The sequence below is a fragment of the Apteryx mantelli genome, chromosome 11 (assembly GCF_036417845.1).
Source record: "Apteryx mantelli isolate bAptMan1 chromosome 11, bAptMan1.hap1, whole genome shotgun sequence".
Taxonomy (NCBI): domain Eukaryota; kingdom Metazoa; phylum Chordata; class Aves; order Apterygiformes; family Apterygidae; genus Apteryx; species Apteryx mantelli.
The window spans coordinates 15218770-15241290 of NC_089988.1; the positions used below are offsets into that span (position 1 = coordinate 15218770).

The following is a 22521-nucleotide window of genomic DNA, read 5'->3' on the forward strand; positions in this document are numbered from 1 at the left end:
AGTCCCGCCATGGGAGGAGGACGGTCTACAGGCCCAGTAGACCACCCCAGGACTTCTGCATGCTCCCTGCCAGCCCTGCAGAGGACCCAGCAGAGGGCTCATCCTCCAAGGGCTCACAGCTGGACATCCAGTCCTCCAGCTGGGCATGGAGCCTTGTCTGGCAGGATGACCTCTGGGGTAACGATCAGCATGCGGGGTGGGCAAGATTGTCTCAAGGAAATGTGCTGGGGACAGGGTGTGAGGGACAGCAGCTTTGGAGGAAGAGCCCAGCCTTCAGGCACTGCACCCGCAAGAACCTACTTTATTACAGACATACTGTGAGGGAGTCAGCTCTGACCCAGTGTTGGACACAACTTTATATGGGCACCAGGTGAGACAGAGCAGTCTCAGCGAAGGTGGAATGAATCCAAGCATTTGTGTAGCAACATGGTAACAAATAATAATAACATCAGTAATAAAAGCCACATAAAAATAAAGTGAGCAAACAAAGCTCAGTCCTGGTACAGGACACAGGGGGAGTCATTTGTGGAGAGCAAAGGCAATGTTACCACTGCTGGAAAATATCCATGAAATCACTTTCCTCAGGGCATCTTTGAACTCCTTGTTCCTCATGCTGTAGATGAGGGGGTTCAGTGCTGGAGGCACCACCATGTACAGAACAGTTACCACCATATCCAGAGCTGGGGAGGAGATGGAGGGGGGCTTCAGGTAGGCAAAAGCGTCAGTGCTGAGAAACAGGGAGACCACGGCGAGGTGAGGGAGGCATGTGGAAAAGGCTTTGTTTCGGCCCTGCTCAGAGGGGATCCTCAGCACAGCAGTGAAGATCTGCACGTAGGACAGCACAATGAAAATGAAACACCCAAATATTATAGAAGCACTAAATGCAATAAGCCCAACTTCACTGAGGTAGGAGTCTGAGCAGGAGAGCTTGAGGATCTGCGGAATCTCACAGAAGAACTGATCCACTGTGTTGCCTTGGCAGAGTGGTATGGAAAATGTGTTAACAGTGTGCAGGAGAGCATGGAGAAAAGCACTGCCCCAGGCACCTGTTGCCATTTTGACACAAGCTGTGCTGCCCATGAGTGTGCTGTAGTGCAGGGGTCTGCAGATGGCAACGTAGCGGTCATAGGCCATAACAGTGAGGAGAAAATACTCTCCTCCTAAGAAGAAGACAACCAGGAAGACTTGAGCAGCACATCCTGAGTAGGAAATGGCCCTGGTGTTCCAGAGGGAATTGGCCATGGATTTGGGGACTGTGGTGGACAAGGTGCCAAGGTCCAGAACAGAGAGGTTGAGGAGGAAGAAGTACATGGGGGTGTGGAGGTGGTGGTCGCAGACTATAGCTGTGATGATGAGGCCATTGCCCAGGAGGGCAGACAGATAGGTGCCCAGGAAGAGTGAGAAGTGCAAGAGCCGCAGCTCCCACGTATCCACAAATGCCAGGAGGAGGAACTCGTTGAGGGAGCTGCTGTTGGACATTTTGCGACCTCCAGGCATGGGGGACTGTGCAAAGAAGAAAAGACATTGAGAAGTTAGCAGAGACCTTTCAAGCAAAGAAATCCCAAATGATGCAGTTCTCTCTTGGAGCTGGAGGATGATCACACTCATATGTTGCCCTAGAAAGAAACCAGCCCCTGCTGAGAGCACACGAGTCCAGTTTCAAAGTGCACAGCTCCAAACTTCTCACCCTTTCTCTGGGCACCTGAGGGAGCTCTCCACACTCCCCTTCTAGCCAAAGACACACAGGGCTCTTTTCAGATGCCCACATACAGCCTCCCACCACCATCTCCATACTCTCACCATCTCTGCACCTTCCTCACGGGGCTCTCAGATATCATAGATGTGCTATGAGACAACGGTGCCTTTCTAGAGGGCAGGTTGCAGGCTGGCAGGACACCACAGGGAAACAGTGAAGGGACCGTTAGGACTGCAGATGGACTCTCCTGAAGGGAGAGTCAGCTCATTTCCCAGCCCCACAGACTACCTTTCCTGGAGCTCCACATGTTAGAAGGGAGCTGAGGCCACCTCATTCCTATGCAGACCCCTCTGTTCCACAACTTGCAGCATCAGTGTCTGAACTGCAGCTGAAAACACCCAACCCCAGAAAGCCCCAAAACAAGAAGAGGAGCAGCATGGACAGGAGGGGAAACAAGGAGCAGCACCATGATCCTGCTGCCAAGGGAGGCAAGGAGAGAGAGAGAGAGAGAGAGAGAGAGAGAGGCATTCTGGAAAGCCTTCCCCTTACCCAGCTGGGCATGCCACCTCGCAGACGGTGACATCACAGCGCAGTCACTCTCAACCCCTTTGTCAGGCAGCATGAAATAGGCCCATAGCAGGAGAGATGCCCCTTTCCTCTGCCAGAGGTCTGGCTGCAGAGGAGGTGGCTCATGCCCTGCAGTTCACTCTCATTCCCTTCCCATCCCTCCTGCCTGGAGCTGTCCCTGCTGGCAGCTCTTTCTCTGTCACAACATCTTCTCATGGTCAGTGCTCAGAGACCCCATCCCACCCACTGTGTGCTCAGTTCTGCCCTACAGAAACCTCCCAGATCAGGGCACTCTCTAGGGGCATCTCTGTGCATGCACGTCCTAAGCAGCAGGTCACATAAACTCCTATGAAGCCACAAAGGTAATGTTGATGCTGTCTGTAGGCTAAGGTGGGGATGAAGCGGCTTCCTGAGGTTTCTCACAGACCAATTAATCTCGGAGAGTGAAGGTTTAGTACTCCCACTTTCTTCCCAAAAAAGAAAACTTGTTCCTTCATTCTCCGTGTCAAAATTAGGAAACTGAAAATGCAGACATCTGAAGGAAAGCTCCTTCCCTTTCAAGCAGCCTTTCTCTTGATCTCCTCTTGAAAAGATCCCCTCGGACATCTCCTGTGCATGAGCTAGAGCTGTGAGCAACCGTGACCCACGCAGCACCCTCTCAGCAGGAGAATGAACCTGCCCTGCCGGGGGTTGCTCCTCTCACCCAGAGGTTCTCCCCATAGTGCTGTGGGGAGCTCCCTGGGCAGGTGGAGGGCTCATCCCCGCAGGCAGGAGAGTTACTGCCCCGGACACAGAGCACCCTGGAGCGCAGGGACACTGCTCTGAATCACAGCCCTACACAGGCCTGTATGTGCTTCCTGGCTTCACACCCCTGCAGCCACCTTCCCTGGCAGAATGGAGCTACACGCCCTGTCCCTGTGACAGTGTGGCTGGGAATCCCTGCTCTGACGCATCTCCTCCTCTGCCTATGCACTGGATGTGCCAGCAGAGCAATCCCTAAAAAGCCTATCAGTTATGGGAAGGGATGGGTTTAGAGGAGCACTCCAGGAACCTCAGTAGCATTGCCCTGCAGCCAGGGACTTACCGTGTCAGGGGCTGTGAAGATTTCTCCCACAAGGAGCTCTCCTCTCTCCTCCCACTCCACACTGCCTTGCACTTCTCTCTGCCTTGTCTCCTCTCATGTCAGCAGCAGCAGGCAGTGCCCAGTTGCCATGAGCTCCCTCCACCCCAGGAGCCTGGCCCCGCTCAGGAGCAGAGGCCCAGCTGAGCTCATGAATTTCTCTGTCCCTTGTGCTCCCTCCTCCTGGGAAATGTTCACTCCAATAAACTAAAATAATCACCAGTGGGCCCTCTCTAAGCACTGCAGGAAGACTCTATCCAGCATTACATATTGTTTCATCGGAAGATGGTTATCTGCAAGAGGTGGAAATGTCCCACTTTGGAAGCCCCTATTCCCATCTCTTAACTAGGCAGGACACATAGAAAGGAGCAAGAAGGGAGCTCATTGACACATGGTTCAGGTGTTGACTCAGATGAGTCAATGTGGGCACCTCATTCTGGTTTGGAAGGCCCTGGGCTGGAGGGGGATTCAGCAAACTCCTGTGAACGCCACAAACACACAGCAGGTGGGATTCCCCTTCCCAAGCTGAAGTGAGGACAACACAGATGTCTGCATGGGAGCTCTTTCTCTAAGCTCCCATTGTAATCACATGAAATGGGGGGTGGGAGTCAATTATCCGGTGACACTTGGTGACATTGGAAGAGACAGAGGTGGTCCCAGGCATGTGCCCGTGTCTGTTTGCTCTGATGGAGCAACTGGGAGACCCACATCCTTCTAGAGCATGAGCTGGGGGCAGGTGGAGAACTTCCTTGGCCATCTCAAATGACACTAGATGCTCACTACTGTTAGAGCACCCCTCACTATGATGCTGAGACACATGGAGATGCCTACAGTGCAAATTGCTAATGTAATTCAGTGCAGACACTTGATGTAATGACATAGAAACAGGCTGGCAAGGCCATGTCAGATGCCTGGGGTTTCTAGCACAACTGCATGGATGGGGCCTATGGGAAAACCATGCCCCTTTGGAGTGGTTGCTGGGCAGACAGCTCAGGTTATCTCAGGCTTTCCTACCTGTGCCCAGACAACTGAATCCCACCACTGCCTTTAGGGAAAGTCCATCCCGACTGCATCCAAGTGTGCTGCATAAATGGGAGGCACATCACACCAAGGGCTCCACTCCAGTCTCTGCACTCTCAAACGCTTCTTGCTCTTCTCTGCCTGAATCTCTTCTCACATCTGGACGACATGAACTGGGACTGGGCTAATGATGACCTCAGGGTGGCTGGATCACAGGCTGCCCAGTGCCAGGGACTTCTTCAGTGGCACCTTGTCCTGCCTGCAGATTGGTTCACCTCTGTCACAGGCCCAAGGTGCTACAAATCAGCTCAGGCAGCAAACCCCTCTCCTGCCATTTCTGCACAGCCCAGTTCTGTTTCTGCCTGGCCTTGGGCACTGCAGGCTTTGCTCTCTCAGTGGGAACCTCCTTTCACTATTACATTGCCACCTGCTATCTAGGCCAGCATGGCTCTGCTCTGAAGTGGGGCCACTGCACACATGTTGTCTTTGGCTCTTGGTAACAGGTTTCACCACAACCAGTCTGCTCTCTGTGCCACAGCTGATGCTCTGCAACACTAATATATGCAAATGTATTCAGCCTAGGGGAGAAGCAGGAGCAGATGGAGATGTACAAGCTGTCACAGGACTGAAACATCACTGGAATGACTGAGATGTGGTGGGATCACTCACATGACTGGAGGGCAATGCTTGTAGGGTACAATCTCTTCAGAGGAGGCTGTTAGAGAAGATGAGGAGGGAGGATGTCTTTTGTGTGAAGGGGCAGCTCGGATGTGCAGTGCTCTTGCATGGGAGAGGCAAGGGTTTGGGTGAGTGCTTGTGGGTGAGCATCACAGTAGGGGTGACATCATGGTGGGAGCTACAGACCACCCAATCAGGGTGAGGAGGTGGATGCAGTCTCCTTTAAGCAACCAGAGCAAGTCTGTGGATCACAGGCCCTGGTTCTTGTTGGGGGGACTTTAATCCCCCTGACATGAACTGGAAGGGCAAAGAGCAGAGTGCAAGCAGGCCAGGAGGTTTCTGGAGGGCATCAAGGACAACTTGTTCACACAGCTGCCAGATGGGCTGATATGGGTGATGCTTTCTTGTATCTGGAAATTTCAAAGAAGGAGGAACTGATCAGGGATGGGATAGTAGGAGAAAGGCAATAGTTACATCCATCTTCAGAAAAGACCACAAGGGCAACCTGGGGAGCTGCAGGCAGTTCAGCCTCCCTTTGGTGAGGAGTGAGTCATGGAACAAACCCTCTCAGATCACATTTCTGGGCACATGAAGGAAAAGAAGGTGCCTGGGAACAGTTAGCATGCATTTACCCAGGGTAAATTCTGACTCACCAACCTGATTGACCTCTATGAATAAATCACTGTATTTGTGGATGGAAAAGAGTAAATGTCCCTTACCTAGACTTTAGCAAGGTGTTTGACACTGTCTCCCACAATATTCTTGCATGAATGTTAGAACGTTACAGTCTAGAAGAGCAGACAGCCAGATAGGTAAAAACCTGCTTGGATGACCAGAGGCTCAGAGGGCAGTGGTGAATGGGTAGTACTCTTCCTGGAGGCCAGGGAGAAGTGGAGCACCACGGGTCTCTCCAGGAACTTGTCCTGCCCAACAACTGTATTAGTGACATGGAAGAGGCAATATTCATCACGCTTGTTGAGGACCCAAAACTGCAGAGGGGCCCAGCCATATGCTTGAGGGCTGCCATTGAGAGGGACCTAGACAGGCAGGAGGAATGGGCTGTCAGCAACCTCATGGAATTCAACAGGGACAAATTACAGGGCTTGCACCTGCGATAAACCAACACTCCACAGTGTCACTGGCTGGGGCCTGAGGGCCTGGGGAACAGCTCTGTGGAAAAGGACATGAGGGTGCTGGGGGACAGGAGGCAAAACATGAGCCACTAGCATTCCCTGGCAGCAAAGAAGGCCAGAAGCATCGTGGGCTGTATGAGCAGGAGCACAGCCAGGAGGTCAAGGAAAATGGTGATGGTCTTCTAGTCAGTATTCATTAGACACCATCTAGAACCCTGCATCCAGGTTTGGGTTCCCAGAACAAGAAAGAGGTTGATACCTGGGAGCGAGTTTGGCCGAGGGCCCTCACAACAGTCAGGGAGCTGGAGCACTTGCTTTGTGAGAAGATGGGTCTGGTTCCACTTGGAGAAGAGATCTCAACTTGGAGGAATCTCATAGCACCCTTCCAATGGCTACAGGGAGGTCATCAAGAAGGTGGAGGCAGGCCCTTCACCAGGGTGCATGGTGGGAGGACAAGAGACAATGGGCATAAGTTGGAAGAAGAGACGTTCGTGCAGGAGATAAGGAAAAGCTTTTCCATGACGAGGATGGTCAAGCATTGGAAGTGGTTGCCCAGAGAGGCTGTGCAGTCTCCTGCCTTAGAGGTTTCCAAGACCAGACTGGATGAAGCCCAGAGGAAACTGGTCTGACCCCAGAGTTGACCCTGCTGGGAGCAAGGAGATTGGGCTAGAGAACTCCTGAGGTCCCTTCCACCTGAAGGAGTTCATGGTTCTTCCCACTCTCAATGTTCACTTGCTGATGTCAGGGAAAGCACACAGGTGCCCTGTGACAGTGGAAGCAGGCCAGCTTTCTTGTCTTCCTCCAGTCAGAAGTATTCAGATGCAGGGCTTCTTGGCAGGAAGCCCCAAGAGAGCCCTGATCAATCCTTGGCTTCACTTTGAATTGCCTTGTTTTTTTTTCCCCATGTCTTCTAACTCTGTCCCTTTTATCGCCCTGACCCAGTACCATACAGCCCACCCCACCCCTGCTCATCCTGAACTCATTGGCACTCATGTGGTTTGTTTCGTTCGTTAGCTGGTTGGGTTTTTTTGTTGCTTTTGTTTTGTTTTTTTTGATTTGGACAACAAATACCTCATGAAGCTTTCCAAGAGAAGTGTCAAGTCCTGTGCCTAGGTGGAAATAAACCCATCCATGAGGAGAGGTTGGGGGACCTGGGATTCTTTAGCCTGCTGAAGTGGAGGCAAAGGGCAGTATAGGAGGAGCCTGTGACTGCTTGAAGGGTGCGTTCAGAGATGAGGGAGCTTTTCTTAGTATAGGGAAACAGCATGCGAAGGGGAAAGAGCCACAAACTGCATCTTGAGAGGTTCAGACTGGACTTCAGGTCAAAAGAATGTCACTCCTAGGGTAGCACTGTGGTGCAACAGGTCACCCAGAGGGAGTCTGTGATCAGCCCCTGCCTTTGTGTTTCATGGAAAAGCAAGTGAGGACAGGCAGATCTCAGGAGAGGTGGGGAGATCGCGGGGTGAGAGCAAGGTGGGGAAGCAGGTTGCGCGTGTACAGGCTGCAGGGAAAGAGGCACAGGCGTGGGAAAGCATAGGACAGCCTGGGGTGGAGATGGCCGAGGACACTGCCAAGGCTGAAAGCTCCCAACACAGCTAGGTCTTTGTCCTTTTGGCTATGGCTGGTGTCTCTGCCACTGAGGCCTATGAGGAGACGCTGTTTCCTTAAAGCACTGTGGCCCTGCTGCCTCCTTGTCCCTTGGGAGCCCAGGAGGTGCCATATCATGGTCCTGAACTTAACGTTGTACACCCCATGTGCACACTGCCCACAAGAAGAGCCCTGAGCAATGTGTGAGAGAAAGCATCAGCCTACCCAGGGGCTGGCTGTCAGGGCCTGGTCACTCTGCTTGATAACATACATCAAGGTTGACTTGGCATCACAGCCACCCTCACATTGCCTTTGCCTACCTGCAATCAGGGCCTCCAACTTTCTCCTCTAATCAGCCCCTGGGGAAAGTTTCTTGGTAATGGACCTCAGTGGGACTCATTATCTTTCCAAGAAACTTGTGATTTGCTTCTTGAGAGCTTGCTTCAGCCTCTTCTCAATATCCGAGCTTCATGGGTTCAGCACCAAATACACCCGAGGGGTCATTAAAATGCAAAAAAACCCCTAAGGAGTCATGCCTCTTTCCATAATTTTCTTCAGCTCTTCAATTCTTGTTTCGCTAATTGGAAAGTTTGCAGGAGTGTATTTACAAGAGAAAGAGGTCAATGAGCACCTGAAAAAGAAAGACGTCTGCTTCTTAAGCTTTCTTCATTCTTCAATCCTCAGAATAAGTCATACCCACATTCTCCAATTCACACTGACCCACAGTATCTCCTAATGAAGTCCGGACATGTAGGCAAAGCAGTATTTTGGAACGGAAACCTGTATGGAGAACCTTCCTCCCCAGCTCCCCAGCCCTGCCATTGCCCTCATCAGCCACTGGGGACTTCACATCACTCTTGTGAAAATCCAACCTTTTGCCACTCAAGTTTGTACCTGAATGTTATAGCTCATGTGCACTAGTTCCCACCTGCTTTCCTTTGAGAACTAGCTGCAAGCAGACACAGAAGGGTTTGTCTTAATAGCAAACAAACAAATTATAATTTGAAATAGTTTAATAAAAGATACAAAAAAACACTCCTCAACTGTATGGTAGAGTCCAAGCTGCCTCCAGTGAGGTCCACTGCCCACAAGACATAATCTGCCTTGAAATGTTTTCCACAGATAGATTGGAAGGGATAGACCAAAACACAACAAAGGAGCTGGCTAAAGAGACAAGGAGACTGCTGAAAGACGAGGCAAGCTTCAGACTCCCAGAATTCCTCCCAGAGAGGTACCTGAGTGGATAAAGAGCAAGGGGAGGAGGAAAACTGGGAAACTATGGAAAGTGCATATGCCCACAGAGTCTGATGCAAAGATGCCTTTAGAAATGACCAATTTAATCAGGACATGTGGAAATATGTGAGAGATCACTGAAATTACATCCACTAATAGACAGAACAGTGGAAACACTAGGTCAAGGGCAGATCGATATTTTTTCTCCCGCAATTAATACCCTTCCTGAAGTTTACCATTTTTTCATCAAAGGAAAACATTGACATTAAAATCAGCCAATCATTTGAGCTGATGAAAGTGTGCTCATATTTTTGAAATTTTGCTCTTCCCTTTTTCAGTCAAAGCTCAGCTGTCCAACCACAAGCACCCAGGGGCACTTGGAGAAGCCCCAGTGTCTCTGAGGCACCTGCCTGGGCCTGGCAGCTCTCACAGGGGACCTGTGGGAGACCGGAGCCCCTTGCAGCTGCAGAGGGAGGCTGGGCAGAGGGGACCAGGGCACCTGCAATGGTAACAGCCATCCATGACCCTGTGAGTGCATCCCACCCCAGCTCTGAAAATAACTCTCCCTTTCAAAAAAGGAAAGAAAAGAATCTCCCCAAAAGACCAGTGTATCAAAAAAGAACCAGACAAAAAAGATAAGTAGAAAAAGAAGAAAATAAGAACACAATGATAATAAGAAAAATAAGAACACAAAGAAGTTTGTAATGCTGAAAAGTCTAACAAATCTTTTTTTTTCTACTTTAGATAATTATCTAATTTCTTTCTTGTTTCTTTTTTATTGGCAGTTTCTAAAGATTTCTTCTATAATAAGGCCTACACTATTAAAAATGATATTTTTGTGTCTCGCACAAGTCCAGTGCCCTCAAACCACTCCCTGCCCAGGATCTTCCTTGCCACTCCTCAGTCTTTGCACACAGCGAGTCGCAAGATGAGATGTCGAGCTCTCACAACTGATAGAGGAAAGCAGCCTGATCAGCTTCAGTGAAAATGCTCTATTTATCGATGGCAAAAATGCACAAATCTCAACGTACCTGTGTTACAGTGATGCCTTAAAGGAGTCCCTACACATCTAGCCACAAACCCTTTTCATTCCCTGCATGGTCATGAAGCGCGACTCTATTTTAGGCAACAACAGGGATGGGAATTAGCTCACCCGATGCCAGACCCCTGCAGTGCAGATGTCTCTGGCTAACCCAGGTGTCTGCACTTCCCTTTCTAGTCAATGGAAAGAAAAAAGTTGTCCCACTGAGAGGTCTTGAGATGCTTCTCCTGCTGACCAGCCAATGCTCCAGAAACGTTCCCATAGTTCCTGGGTCACATTGCCCAGCGCCACATGGCAACACAGCTACACAGGGCATCTCAGGCAGCAGTGACCTCTATATGTGTCTATAAGAGCCTGAATGTAAAGTTCTCGTCATTGGGTGAAATCTATGCAAAAAATAGCTCTATGCAAGAACTGAAAAAAATATTTTTTTTCAGATCTTCCAACACTCTTTATCAATTCTAATGAACATTTTCTTTCTCTTTTATTGGCAGCCCCATATGCATGCACTACAGAAATCACTCTATGTGAGTTTATATGTTTACCTAGATGTATATGTTATTCTTCATGAGATGTTTCCTGCCAACACTCTGAATGGAGAAACTTGGTCCTGAGAAACTACTGTATTCAAACTGACGTCTCCTCTCTCTTCTTCTGCCTTCCTGTGCTCTCTTCCTCTGCCTAGTCTGTCTTTACAGAGGCCTCATGGCCCCTCTGCCCTCCAGGGAAGTCTCCTGTGGGATCCTGCAAAGCAGATCCTGAAGGAGCCGAAACCCCTACCAGAATGTCACCCAGACTGCTGTGTCCTCTTATCCTTACTACAAGGTCTCAACTGGCTCATCACCTGCTCCAAGGCAAAGCCCTGTGCACTCCAGCCACCCCTTTGCACAGAGCACACCTGCACCTCCTCACCATCCCATCCTGCCTTCCCCAGGAGCCCAGTTTCTCCCTGCCATGTGAGCTGTCCCACCATGTGTGTGTAATTCCACAGGAATAGGGGAGAGGGAGGTGCCAGTAAAGGGGACATGACTGGGATGTTGAATGTGGGGCCCAGAAGAGAGGACGACTCAGAAGAGGGGCAGGACAGAAAATCATAGAAGTGACACCTGTGCAGTGTTGATGGTGAGGTCACTTCTTGTACAGGAACCTCATGGGCTGGGTTCTGGTAGGAGCCATTCTGAGGAAAAGAAGAGAATCGCACCACCACTCATCCCACCACCAGAGATGATATACAGGCAGGAGGATGGGGAGAGGCAGGCAAAGGGGACATGGCTGCAGTGTTGATTGTGAGGTCACTTCCACTGCAGCTGCCTGATTGGCCCTCAGCACATGTGCTGGCCAGCAGGCTTTGGGATGTCACCCAGCGCCTCAGAGAGTCCACCCAGCAGAAATGACTGCCCTAGGGAGGGGAAGGGATGAAGCAGGTGACAGGGACCCATCTGTGCAGTGACTGCGAGGGCACCTCTGCTGCAGCCACCCCACCAGTCCACAGCGGGCAGGCAGGAAGGCATGGCTCATGGCCACCCTGCTCAGTACTAGCCCTCTGCAGCAGACCTGCCACCAAGCAGCACACAGATCCTCACCTAGGCCTCTTCGACACCAGCATGCTGCTCCTGTGGCCCAGAGACACCATGGACATTATCTGGAGGCTTCTCTGGCAGATCAATGTTTCCAAAGTAGCACGTGATGTATTATTACCAGCCATAAGGGTTTTTTTATAGTGTGATACCACTAAGAAATCATTCTGCAGGCTCCAATGTACACTTCGATGATGGGTGGGTGAGCTGGACTGTGCAAGGCCTGCTGGGACAGCCCTGCACCACCCTACAAGGAACTGACCATCACTTCCTTTTATCCACACCTCACTGCCAACAGGGGACCTTTCTCCAAATCAGCCTCGGATCCACACTTGCGATTTCATCTCAGAGGGGCCTCACTTGCAAAGAAGAGACCACAAGTTAGCTAATGCCCAGGCTGTGCCTGAGCTGATCAGGCAGGAGCTTCAGAACCTGCAGGCCTCAACCAGCTCAGGGACACAGTGCAAAAGGTGCTCAGCTGAGTTGGACACCTGACCTGTCAGGTCAGAAATGACTGCCTTAGAGAAGAGAGGAGCATGTGGGAAGGTGAGGGACATCATTCTGAGGGGGCTTGCAAGTTATCTGCATAAAACACCTTCAGCTTTGCAAGCTGATTCTCAGCTATGACCCATGAAGTATTTTCTGCTGACTTGCAGGCAAGTGCTTGAGCATCACTACTCACTGTAGTCACTGCACATCTGGGAGAAGTGGTTTCAAAGGCCAACTATTTTCTGAAGATATATTTTGTCTTTGGAAGTTTCCCTTATTTTGCCCATTTCAAAAGCTAATGACTGTGGCACTGCCGCTTGAAAGGGCACCTCTGAGTGCTCCACCTTGGCAAGACCATTTCCTTGTTAACTGTGTGGGTAGAAAAAGTCCCAGGTGATGGAAACTGCTCTCTGTGGCCTCCTGCTGGATGTCAGCCCCTGCATGTCTTGTGTCAGAGCCCAGGGGATGGTGCAGGGTTCAGGGTGCAGCAGGGAGCCCCAAAACAGCAAGGCCTTCAGCACAAAAAGCTCAAGACCCTCTCCAGAATTCACTGGATTGGAGGGGGGTTAATTGGATGGTTAAGTAAGGGCTAATTGGGGGATACTACTGCATTATAAGCAAAGAGTTTCTAGGGTCCTGCCACATGAGAAGAAAAGAGTGTCTGCACCAATTATGGATATGGGTAGTATCCCCATTAGCCTTTGCTCATAGGAAAGAGAGGCAACTGCCATGCCTCTAGCCTAAAAAACTTGCCTGCTATGCCTAAAAAAAATCTTGTGTTTGGACAGATCCCAGAAGTGTTAATGTCAAGAATCTCCAACAAGGAACCCTTTCTGAAAGATGACCTCTTCTACTCCAAATACTCTAAGCTGCATATTTGTATGTATTTCACAGTCTATGTGGGATATCTGGCTGCAGATCCTGGGAAGAGCTTTGGAAACTCAAGGCCTCAACCTCAGCACACACAAGGCAGCAGGCTGCCAGCAACCTTGGCTCACACCACCAGGGCAGCCTGGGCCCTGTGAGCCAAGGCACCTCCTCACCTCGCAGTGCTCCCTAGCTCCCCAGCCTGGCAGGGCTCCCCACGCACATCACTGCTCTCTCCAGACAGCTCTTCCTGCATGCAGCACCAAGACACTGGGGCCACCGCCTGTCCCCACCACAGGCCACCCCACCACTGGCACATGGTGGTGATGTGTGACTCCTATTTTATGCCCTGACAAATTGAGACATGGAGAAGGACTGCCTTCCAGTACATGAGGGGAAATCTCTCTGCTTTCTTCCTGGGTGCCGCATCTCCATGGTGGTGACCTGCTGAGCCCCCAGACAACACAAGCTGAGGTCACAGTGAGATGTGCTGCATCACAGGGAGGTCTCTTTGGTGCTTCCCTGCAATGCCCAGGCACTGCTGGGCACTGTTCACATGCTCCCCACCTCTGCCCTTCAGAGCTGCTCCACAGCATGGAGTGGGGACAGGAGGCAGCGGGACGATGCTGGGGCCCCTCACTGACAGGCAGAGGAGCAGGGACATGTTGGAGAGGAGTTTTACGGTAATGAGACGATAAGAGTGCCCTTCTTCCCCGGATGGACAGGTGAGCTGAGGGCAAGAGGGCAAGTGAGATAGATGGAGGACTGCTGGACTGAGACCATCACCCTGGACCACAGTTCCTTGTTCCCAATGCTCCTGCAGCTCTCCACCAAGGGGAAGGGCTTCGGGAGCTCCTTCCTGAGGTGTTGCACACAGAGTGCTAATTCCAAAAATGGCTGTGGGTCCTGGGATGTGGGGGTGACTGGACAGTGCTGGGGGCTGACACAAGAGCTCTGCCTGAGGGTCCCGCCTGGCTCAGGGGACAATGTGGCAGCCAGGAATTCTGGGTCCTGGAGCTGTGGCTGCCCTGAGCACCATGGCTCTTCTGGGGCCAGCTCCATCCCCTCATGGCAGGGAGAAATCCAGGTCGAGGTATCCCTGGGAGTGGGTCCCCCTTTGGGATCTGGCTCTGGCAGGAAAGGGGTCCTGTGTCCTGGAGGTTGGGGTGTCCTGCAGCTCCTGTGGGGCTTTCAAGAGCCTGCTGGAAATGCCGATGTTGGAAATGGTTCCTTCACTTGTAATAACCCCAAGGCAACTACTTGTTTGGGAGAACCTCTCTTCCTTCCCCCTGCATCATTTTATGCTTTCAATTTGGCAGAGCATGGTTTGGGCTCAGAGATGTTGTCCTCAGATGGCCACAGCCCCTGTCCTCCTGCAAATGGGAGTCAAAACTCTGCACCCAAAAGAAAGCCTGTTTGGGGAAGCAGCTTGGAAACAGGTGGGGGTGCCATGGCCACCCCACAAGTCCCTGCTGACACCAAGCATTTTCCTCTGAGCCGTAGGGGGCAGTGCTGGGGGGAGTCCAGCAGGGCCACCTGCCCCAGCCCCCTCCCAGCCACACACCTCCGCTGCCCAGCACCAGCAGGCCCAGAGTTGCTCTGCCCTGGCTGCCCTGTGCCCCCACGACTCCTCAGTCCTCCAGAGCAACCCCCAAGACCCAGCCCGGCCCCACAGAGAGCAGTCCCTGCCTGGCCGCGGCCCAGCCCTGCTGGGTGCAGTGCGAGGGCTGCCGAACTCCGGGGCTGCCGGGGCCCCAGGGGTGACAGGGCTCTGCCCTGCCCTGCACTGGGGGCAGCAGGACGCTGCCCGCTGGCTCTGGCGCCCCAGCCATGCCCAGGGCCCCCACGACAGCACCAGGGCCGGCACCAGCACAGGCCCCGGGGGGGGCTGCTCCCCCGCACCTGGCACAGCCCCAGGCGCAGGGCAGCCAGGATCCCCGCAGGGCCCCTGAGGCAGAGCCCAGCCCCGGCGGGGCAGCGGCCATGCCCCAGGGCCCCGCACTGCCCAGCCATACGGGGCCACGCTGCCCCCAGGCCCTGCAATGCCTCGTGCTGCCCTGTGCTGCCGCCCACAACATGGCGCCTCACCGCATGTGAGGGGGAGGGGGCTGCCCATGTGGTCACACAGGGCCGCAGTGTTGCCATGGCATCACCCCCAGTGCTGCCCTCCTATCGGCTAGCAAGGGGAGGAGGGCAGGGCAATATTTGACTGATGGCTCTGTCAGCCAATCAGAGTGCAGCAGGTGGAAAAACAGCTGTGAAAGCAGAGTGGGCGCCAAGAAGGAGGGAGGGAGCGGGCGAGAGCGGGTGTGAGCGGGGCTGGCGGGGCTGCGGGCGCCTTCAGCTGCCGGTGGGTGCCCACCCACCAGGGTGGGGGCAGCGGTGCTGGCCCTGGAGCTGCTTTCCTGCAGGAGCTGCAGCAGGGGCTGGTGGGGCCATGAGCACAGCACAGAGCGACCGGGGACAGAGCGGGGAGCTGTCCTGTAGCCAGACGTGGCGGCCTGCCCCAAGCAGCTGGGCCGGGGTGGCTGCTGGGGTTGGGGGCAGGAAGCTTTACCCCTGCTGGGGGTCGGAGACCCATTTGGAAGTGTTTCCCTGAGCTGCTGCTGCCACCACAGCCCCCAGGTGCTGCTCGGAGCTGTGTTTGCGAGCTGCTGGGCAGAGTGCGAGCAGGCTGCTGGTGTCCTCGTGAGCGGCCCTTCCCAATGGTCTCGTTTGTTCTGAAAATGGCATTTCTGAGTGGGTCAGAGAGGTCCTGGAGGTGGGAAGTGAGCAGGCCCTGGGCTGTGAGTGGCTGTTCAGAGGCAGTGCCTGTTGCAAGGCCTTGGAGGCCTAGAAGGGAATGGAAGGTCTGGGGGGTTGGGCTTTGTGTGTTGTGGGGTGCTTGGGGGTGCCCTGTGTGCTGCCATGTGTGGAGCTGTGGCCTGTGTGTCACTGATGCAGAGGTGCATGTTGGCTGCCAACCCTCTGTGAGGTGCAGGGGTAGTGGCGTGTTACAGTGCAGGGTGCCCTGTGGTGAAGCTGATTGGTGGCGCCAGTGTTTTGCTGCTCAGCATGGGAGGAGGTGGCTGGAGAGAGCAGTGCTCTGCTCCCAGAGCCCAGCCTGCCATCACGGTGTCCTTCTGGGAGACCTGGGTGAGGACTGTTGGTGACTGTGTTGCCTCCTTGGAGCATCGTGGTGCGAGGCAGGGCTGCTCGCAGTTTGGTGGTTTCTGTCAGCTGAGGTTCCGGCTTGCAGTTTCTGAAGGTCTTGATGCTTCCGTGAGTCTTTGGGCTTTTACTGACTGCCCTGGAGAAAGTCATCTTCTCCCTCCTTAAAGGCTTTCTGTTGCATCTGGACCCTCATTGCATCTTCCCATCCCAGACCCTAATCCACTCCAATCCCTCAGAGAGATGGGTAGTTAATCAAAGCAGTCAGAGCCATTTCTCCACTTTGTGCCTACACAGACCCTTGCAGACAGGGGAGATGCCACCTCACGAGAAGTCAGGTCTCTGAGGGCAATGGGTGGCTCTGAGACACCTGTCCTTGGTGAGCGGTGGAGGTGGCATCTCCAAAGCCGCTGGTGCCTTTGGCAAGAGTCTAAGTATAGCAGATTTCTTGAGGCTGCAATGGGGGAGACATGTGGAGGTAGGGATCCAACGGCCTGCTCAAGGCAGGTGCCAGTAGATGAGGTGTCTTGGGTCCTTTTCCAGGGAAGTTTTGATCAGGCTCTCACCAATACAGCTCAGCACAGAGGGGAGACATTTGCCCCTGCCTGTTGAGACTGTGTAAGGCCAGCAGAACTGACACTAACACTCCGGTTCTTTCTTTCTTTCTAGGTTGCTCCACTCCTGGAGGTTCCCAGTGCAGTCCTAGAGCCCCTGAGGGTGCAGGCAGGATGCCAGAGTGTGTCCCTGTGCCTGTCAACATCTTTGCCAAGATTGTGAGCCCTCTGTGAAAGCAGCTGCAAGTGAATGAGCTGAGGCTACATATGGATGTGAAGGCTTCCATAAATGTGCTTGGCTTCCGTGGGTGACTTGGGGTGTGGCTTCACCTCCTGGTACCTCTGCTGTGCTGCAAATTCTGCGTCCCACAACTGCTGTTACTGCCAGCCTGCTCAGCAAATGCTACTGTGCCCCCTCCTTATCCTAGGAGGTTGTGGTGCCATATAGGACGAGTCCAAGACCCTTATAATAAATGCCCACGTGTCTTGAGTGCCTTTGTGTGAAGGCCACAAAGCGTCCATAGCTTGACCTGAGGAAGTCTGACAGCTTTTGGGCTCGTGGCTCTGCGAGGGGTGAAGATGTGCCCAGGGCCAGGTTGCCCGTGGCACCCAGCCCTCAGTGCTCTGTGAAGGCAGCTGTGGAGCCTGGACTGCTGCTGCAGAGGCTGCACAGCCAGGACAGCTGGCATTTCAGCAGCCGTCCAGTGTGGGGCTGTCTCATTGCTTGGGCCTCATGTCAAAGCCTCTGCACCCTGTTTCCCTTCCCCGGGGCTCCTTGTCCAAGTAAGTAAAGGAAAGGACCCAAGGTGTCGCGGTCCGTGGGAGTGACGGGAAAGAATCATACGCACTCACAGAATGCAGATTCAATTCCAACTTTATTCAGCAATTTGCCCATCTTATATATGTTTGTGCAGTCGTACACTTTGCTAGGCCAGTCACCATGCAGATTATGTCACAGGTAGCCAATCATTGCACCGATCATGCACGCAGCGGTCATGCCTTGTACCTTGCTGCTTGTTTAGCAAAGCTGTCTAGCCCTTAACCTTGGTTCCCACTGGCTTCTGCTAGCTTATCTGTACTTTCTCAGGATGTATCATTCCCAGCTGCACCAGTGTCCTTGGTGGACTACTTCAAAGCACGTAGCAGCGGCTATAGCCTGAGGCCTAAGGCTTCAGCAAATTTAGCTACTAATGCTAAGCAAGTTGTGCTAAGCAATTAATCCTAAACAGTGTTAGTTCCATGCTCTATATCTCATATAGATTATTGTTCTGAAGTACCGCAAGGGCCCCAACAATCCACATGTCTCTAGTAGTTACAGCATGGGACCTACAGGAAGCCATGCCTTTTAGGAGTGGTTGCTGGGCAAGTGCCCCAGGGCATCTTGGCTTTCCTACCTGTGCCCAAACAAATGAATCCCACCACTGCCTTTAGGCACAGTCTGTACTGTCTACATCCAAGCATGCTGCACAAATGGGAGGCACATTACACCAAGGGCTCCACTCCAGTATCTGCACTCTCAGACTCTTGCTTTCTGCCCTCTGAACCTTTTCTCCGCCCCCAGATGATGTGAACAGGGACTGGGCTAATGATGACCTCAGGGTGGCTGGATCACAGGCTACCCACACCCAGGGACATCTTCAGTGGCACCTTGTCCTTCCTGGAGATCAGCTCACTTCTGTCACAGACCCTAAGGTGCTGCAGAGTCAGCTTAGGCAGTAAATCCCTCTCCTGCCATTCCTGTGTGGCCCAGCTGTGTTTCTGCCTGGCCTTGAGCACTGCAGAGTTTGCTCTCTTAGTGGGAACCTCCTTTCACCATTACATTGCCACCTGCTATCCATGCTAGAATATCACCACTTGCAATCAAAGCCTTTGCATACATGAGGTCCTTGCTAAAATGTTTCCCTATGACAAATCTTCAGTCGGCACCTCAGCTGAGGTGCTGAAGCCAAAATACCTGCAAACATATGCAGCCTGTCAGAGGACTGCCCCATGGTTGGAATAACTGAGATGTGGTGGGATCACACACATGACTGCAGTCCTTCAATGGCAGGGTTCAAGTTCTTCAGGAGACACCACCAGGGAAGATGAGGAGGGTGATACCCTATGTGTGAAGGGGTAGCTTGGATGTATGGAGCTATTCCATGGGATGGGCAAAGGGAGGCAACTCTGAAGGGCAGAGGAGCTCAGGAAAGACAGCAGGTCATTAAGCACCCATCAAGCACAAGAATGCTCCGTAACGTACATTTTGTAAAATTAGTAGACATCTCTGGACCCCAGCTTGGCTAAACAGGGAGCTCCCACGTGAGCTCCAGGGCAATAAGGCAGCATACGGAAAGGGGAAGAAGGCCGAGGCTGCAAAGGAGGAATTTAGAAATGTTGTCCAGCAAAATAGGGATGGTTTAAGGAAGCCATAGGTCCCCTGGGATAGAGACACTTGCAGGGGATGTGAAGGACAGGAAGAAGAGCTGTTTCTGCTTCAGTGACAGTAGGGGAATAAACAAGGAAATGTGGGCTCACGGCTGACTGGGGCAGGGATTCTAGCAAAAGCGGATGTAGATAGGCCTGGGGAAGTCAAGCCCTCCCTGGCTTCAGCCTTCACCAGCACATTGTCCTGAGCTGTTGTGCCTAGAGTCAGGACTGCTGAGGAGAAAACCAGCCTGCAGTGCCCAAGTCTCTAGAGCTCAACCCCTGCAAGTCTATGGGATTGGATGGCTGGCATCAGAGCTGGCTGCTGTGACAGCAGGGCTGCTTGCTGTCATCTTTGAAAGGTTGTGGAGATCAGGGGAGGTCCCAATGAACAGCAGAAGGAATATGTTGTGCCCATCTTCAAAAACGGCCACAAGGACAGCCTGGGGAGCTGCAGGCCATTCAGCCTCACATTGGTGAGGAGTGTGTCATGGAGCCAGTCCTCTCAGATCACAGTTCTGGGCAATTCATGAAGGTGCCTGGGAACAGTCAGCATGGATTTACCCAACGTAAATCATTCCTGACCCACCTGATTGCCTTCTGTGATAAAAGACGTGCACTTGTGGAGGAGAGGAGAGTAGTGGATATCCAGTAGACATCCAGATAGGCAAAAAGATGGTCGGATGATGAGCTCAGAGGGTTTTCATGAATGGGTCATGCTTTACGGGGAAGCCAGGCAAACGTGGGGTATGCAAGGGGTATACCCCACATCCTGCCCTGTTTGAAAGGCACAAGGGCCGAGGGGTCATTAAAATGCAAAAACCCCTAAGGAGCCATGCCTCTTTCCATAATTTTCTTCAATTCTTGTGTGGCTAATTGGGAGGTTTCAGGAGTGTATTTAAAAGAGGAAGATTTCAATGAGCAGAAAAAAGAAAAAAAAAAGGATTTCTGTTTTTAAATTTTTCCTTCTTTTTCAGCTTACAAACTAGAGTGATATCCACATTCTCCAACTGATATTGATCCCAAGTGTCTCCTAAGGAAGTCGGGACATATAAAAAAAGCAGCATCCTTGACGTCAGATATCCATGGAGAACCTTCCTCCCCACCTCCCCAGCCCTGCCATTTCCCTCATCAGCCACTGGGGACTTCACATCACTCTTGTGAAAATCCAACCTTTTGCCACTCAAGGCTGTAGCTGAATGTTACAGCTCATGTGCACCAATTCCCACCTGCTTTCCTTCGAGAACTAGCTGCAAGCAGACACAGAAGGGTTTGTCTTAATTGCAAAGAAACAAAAATAAACTTGATCCAGTGTCATAAGAAAGAAAACACAATATTCAACTGTGCACATGCCCAGAGAGTCTGATGCGAAGATGACTTTAGAAATGACCAATTAAGCAGGACATGTGGAAATACGTGAAAGGTTACTGAGATTAAATCCACAGCATAAGAGACAGAGCAGTGGTAATGCAAGTTAATGGGCAGATCGATATTTCTTCTCCTGAGACTAAAACCCTTCCTGAAGATTTCCACTCTTTCATCATAGGAAAACATTGACATTAAAATTAGCCAATCATTTGAACTGATGAAAGTGTGCTCCTATTTTTGACATGTTGAAAAGAGTTCTTCACCCTTACAGGCAGAGCTCAGGGGTCCAACCACAAGCACCCAGGGGCCCTTGGAGAGGTCCCGGTGTCTCTGAGGCACCTGCCTGGGCCTGGCAGCTCTCGCAGGGGACCTGCAGGAGACCGGAGCCCCTCTGAGCTGGAGAGGGAGGCTGGGCAGAGGGGACCAGGGCAGCTGCAATGGCACCAGCTGCCTGTGACCCTGTGACTGCATCCCACCCCAGCTCTGAAAAGCTCTTTCCTTTTTTAAAAAGAAGAAAAAACAAAACATTCCCCTAAAAGACCACTATATTAAGAAAAATAAATCAAGAAAGATAATCGGAGCACAAAAAAAAATTAAAAGATGGAAAGTTTAAAAAAAATATTTCTTTGCTTTCAATCTATTTGTTAATTTCTTTCGTGTTTCAATTTTACTGTCATTTTCTAAACATTTCTGTTATAATAGGGCCTGCACCACTAAACAAAATATTTTTGTGTCTCACACAGAGCCCCAACAGCTCAGAAGACCACTCCCTGCCCATGACTGTCCATGCCACTCCTCACTCTTTGTGCAGAGCATGTCACAATCTGAGGTGTTGGGTGCTCTTGACTGGTGAGGAAAGCAGCATGACCAGCTTCATCTATTTTTGGGTGGGCAAATTTGCACAAATTTCAACATACCTGTGTTACCATGCTGTTTTAAAGGAGTCCCTAAAACATCTTGCCACACTCCCTTTTCATTGTGCACACAGGCATTCAAGTTATGGCAGAAGGCAATCAGGTTGGTCAGGCATGGTTTCCATTTCCCCTTGGTCAACACATGCTGCTTCTTCCAGTCCTTCTCCATCATATGCTTGGAGATGGTTTCCAGGAGGATTTGCTCCATCACCTTCCCAGGAACTGAGATGAAGAGGACCAGCCTGTCGTTCCCCAGACCCTCCCTCTTGCCCTCCTGGAAAATGGCTGAGATGTCTGCCTTTTCCCAGTCATCAGGAACCTCCCTGATTGCCCAGCTGCATTGTCCTCTACCATGGGTGAGGCTTTGCTACCACAGATGCTGCCAAAGGACTTGGGGGCCAGGGAGGCCTGGCAGTAGACAAGACCAGGAAAACAAGAGGTAAAGAGGCAATGAGCTCCTCAGCCTTTCCCCTCTCTTTGTCACTACGTCCCCTGCCCAACTGAGCAGGGAGACCACATTTTCCTTGGATGGCTGCCCTGTGCTGCCAACATCCTTGCAGAAGCCCTTCAGGTTACCCTCCCCATCCTTTCCTAGATCCAGCTCCAGCTCCAGCTCCAGCTGAGCTTTTGCTTGCCTAACTCCATCCCAAAAAAGATGAAATCCTCTCTGCTGCAGTCCAGGGTGGTGACTCTGTTCTTCCTTTTACGTGTCCACCATCTCATGGTCACGGCAGCGACACCCAACCTCCACATTCACATCCCCATCCAGCCTGAGCTTCAGGCAAGAAACCAAGGGGAGGATGGCACCATCTACTTAGAGGCACAAACTACAGAGGTACAGAAATCACACCGCAGAAAAGCTTGCTGTTCTCCCCTCACCACTGAGGGGATCCAGGCAATGACCTTTCAGGTGGTTAAAAGTGAATGCAATGAATTTCCATTGTAATGTAGCTATGCCTGAGGCAGTGCCTCCCAGGCTGCCCTTACAGTCAACAGGGAGGAGGAGGTGGTGTTCACCTGCCTTCTTTTAGATGGTCACATAAAGCACAAAGGACTCCTGTCCCAGAGACATTTGCTCTGTGCTTGAAATGGGGCCTGAGATCATAGGCATTCAGGATAA

At 52.0% G+C, this 22521-nt stretch overlaps 1 protein-coding gene across 1 annotated transcript; it reads right to left on the reverse strand.

Annotated features, from left to right (window-relative positions):
- Positions 1–564: 564 nt before the first annotated feature.
- LOC136993158 (olfactory receptor 14C36-like) lies at positions 565–1479 on the reverse strand (the record flags this gene model as incomplete). The annotated part of the gene is made up of 1 exon (XM_067303168.1): positions 565–1479. A coding segment is annotated over exon 1 (915 nt), but the record flags the coding sequence as incomplete, so codon positions are not given.
- Positions 1480–22521: the final 21042 nt, after the last annotated feature.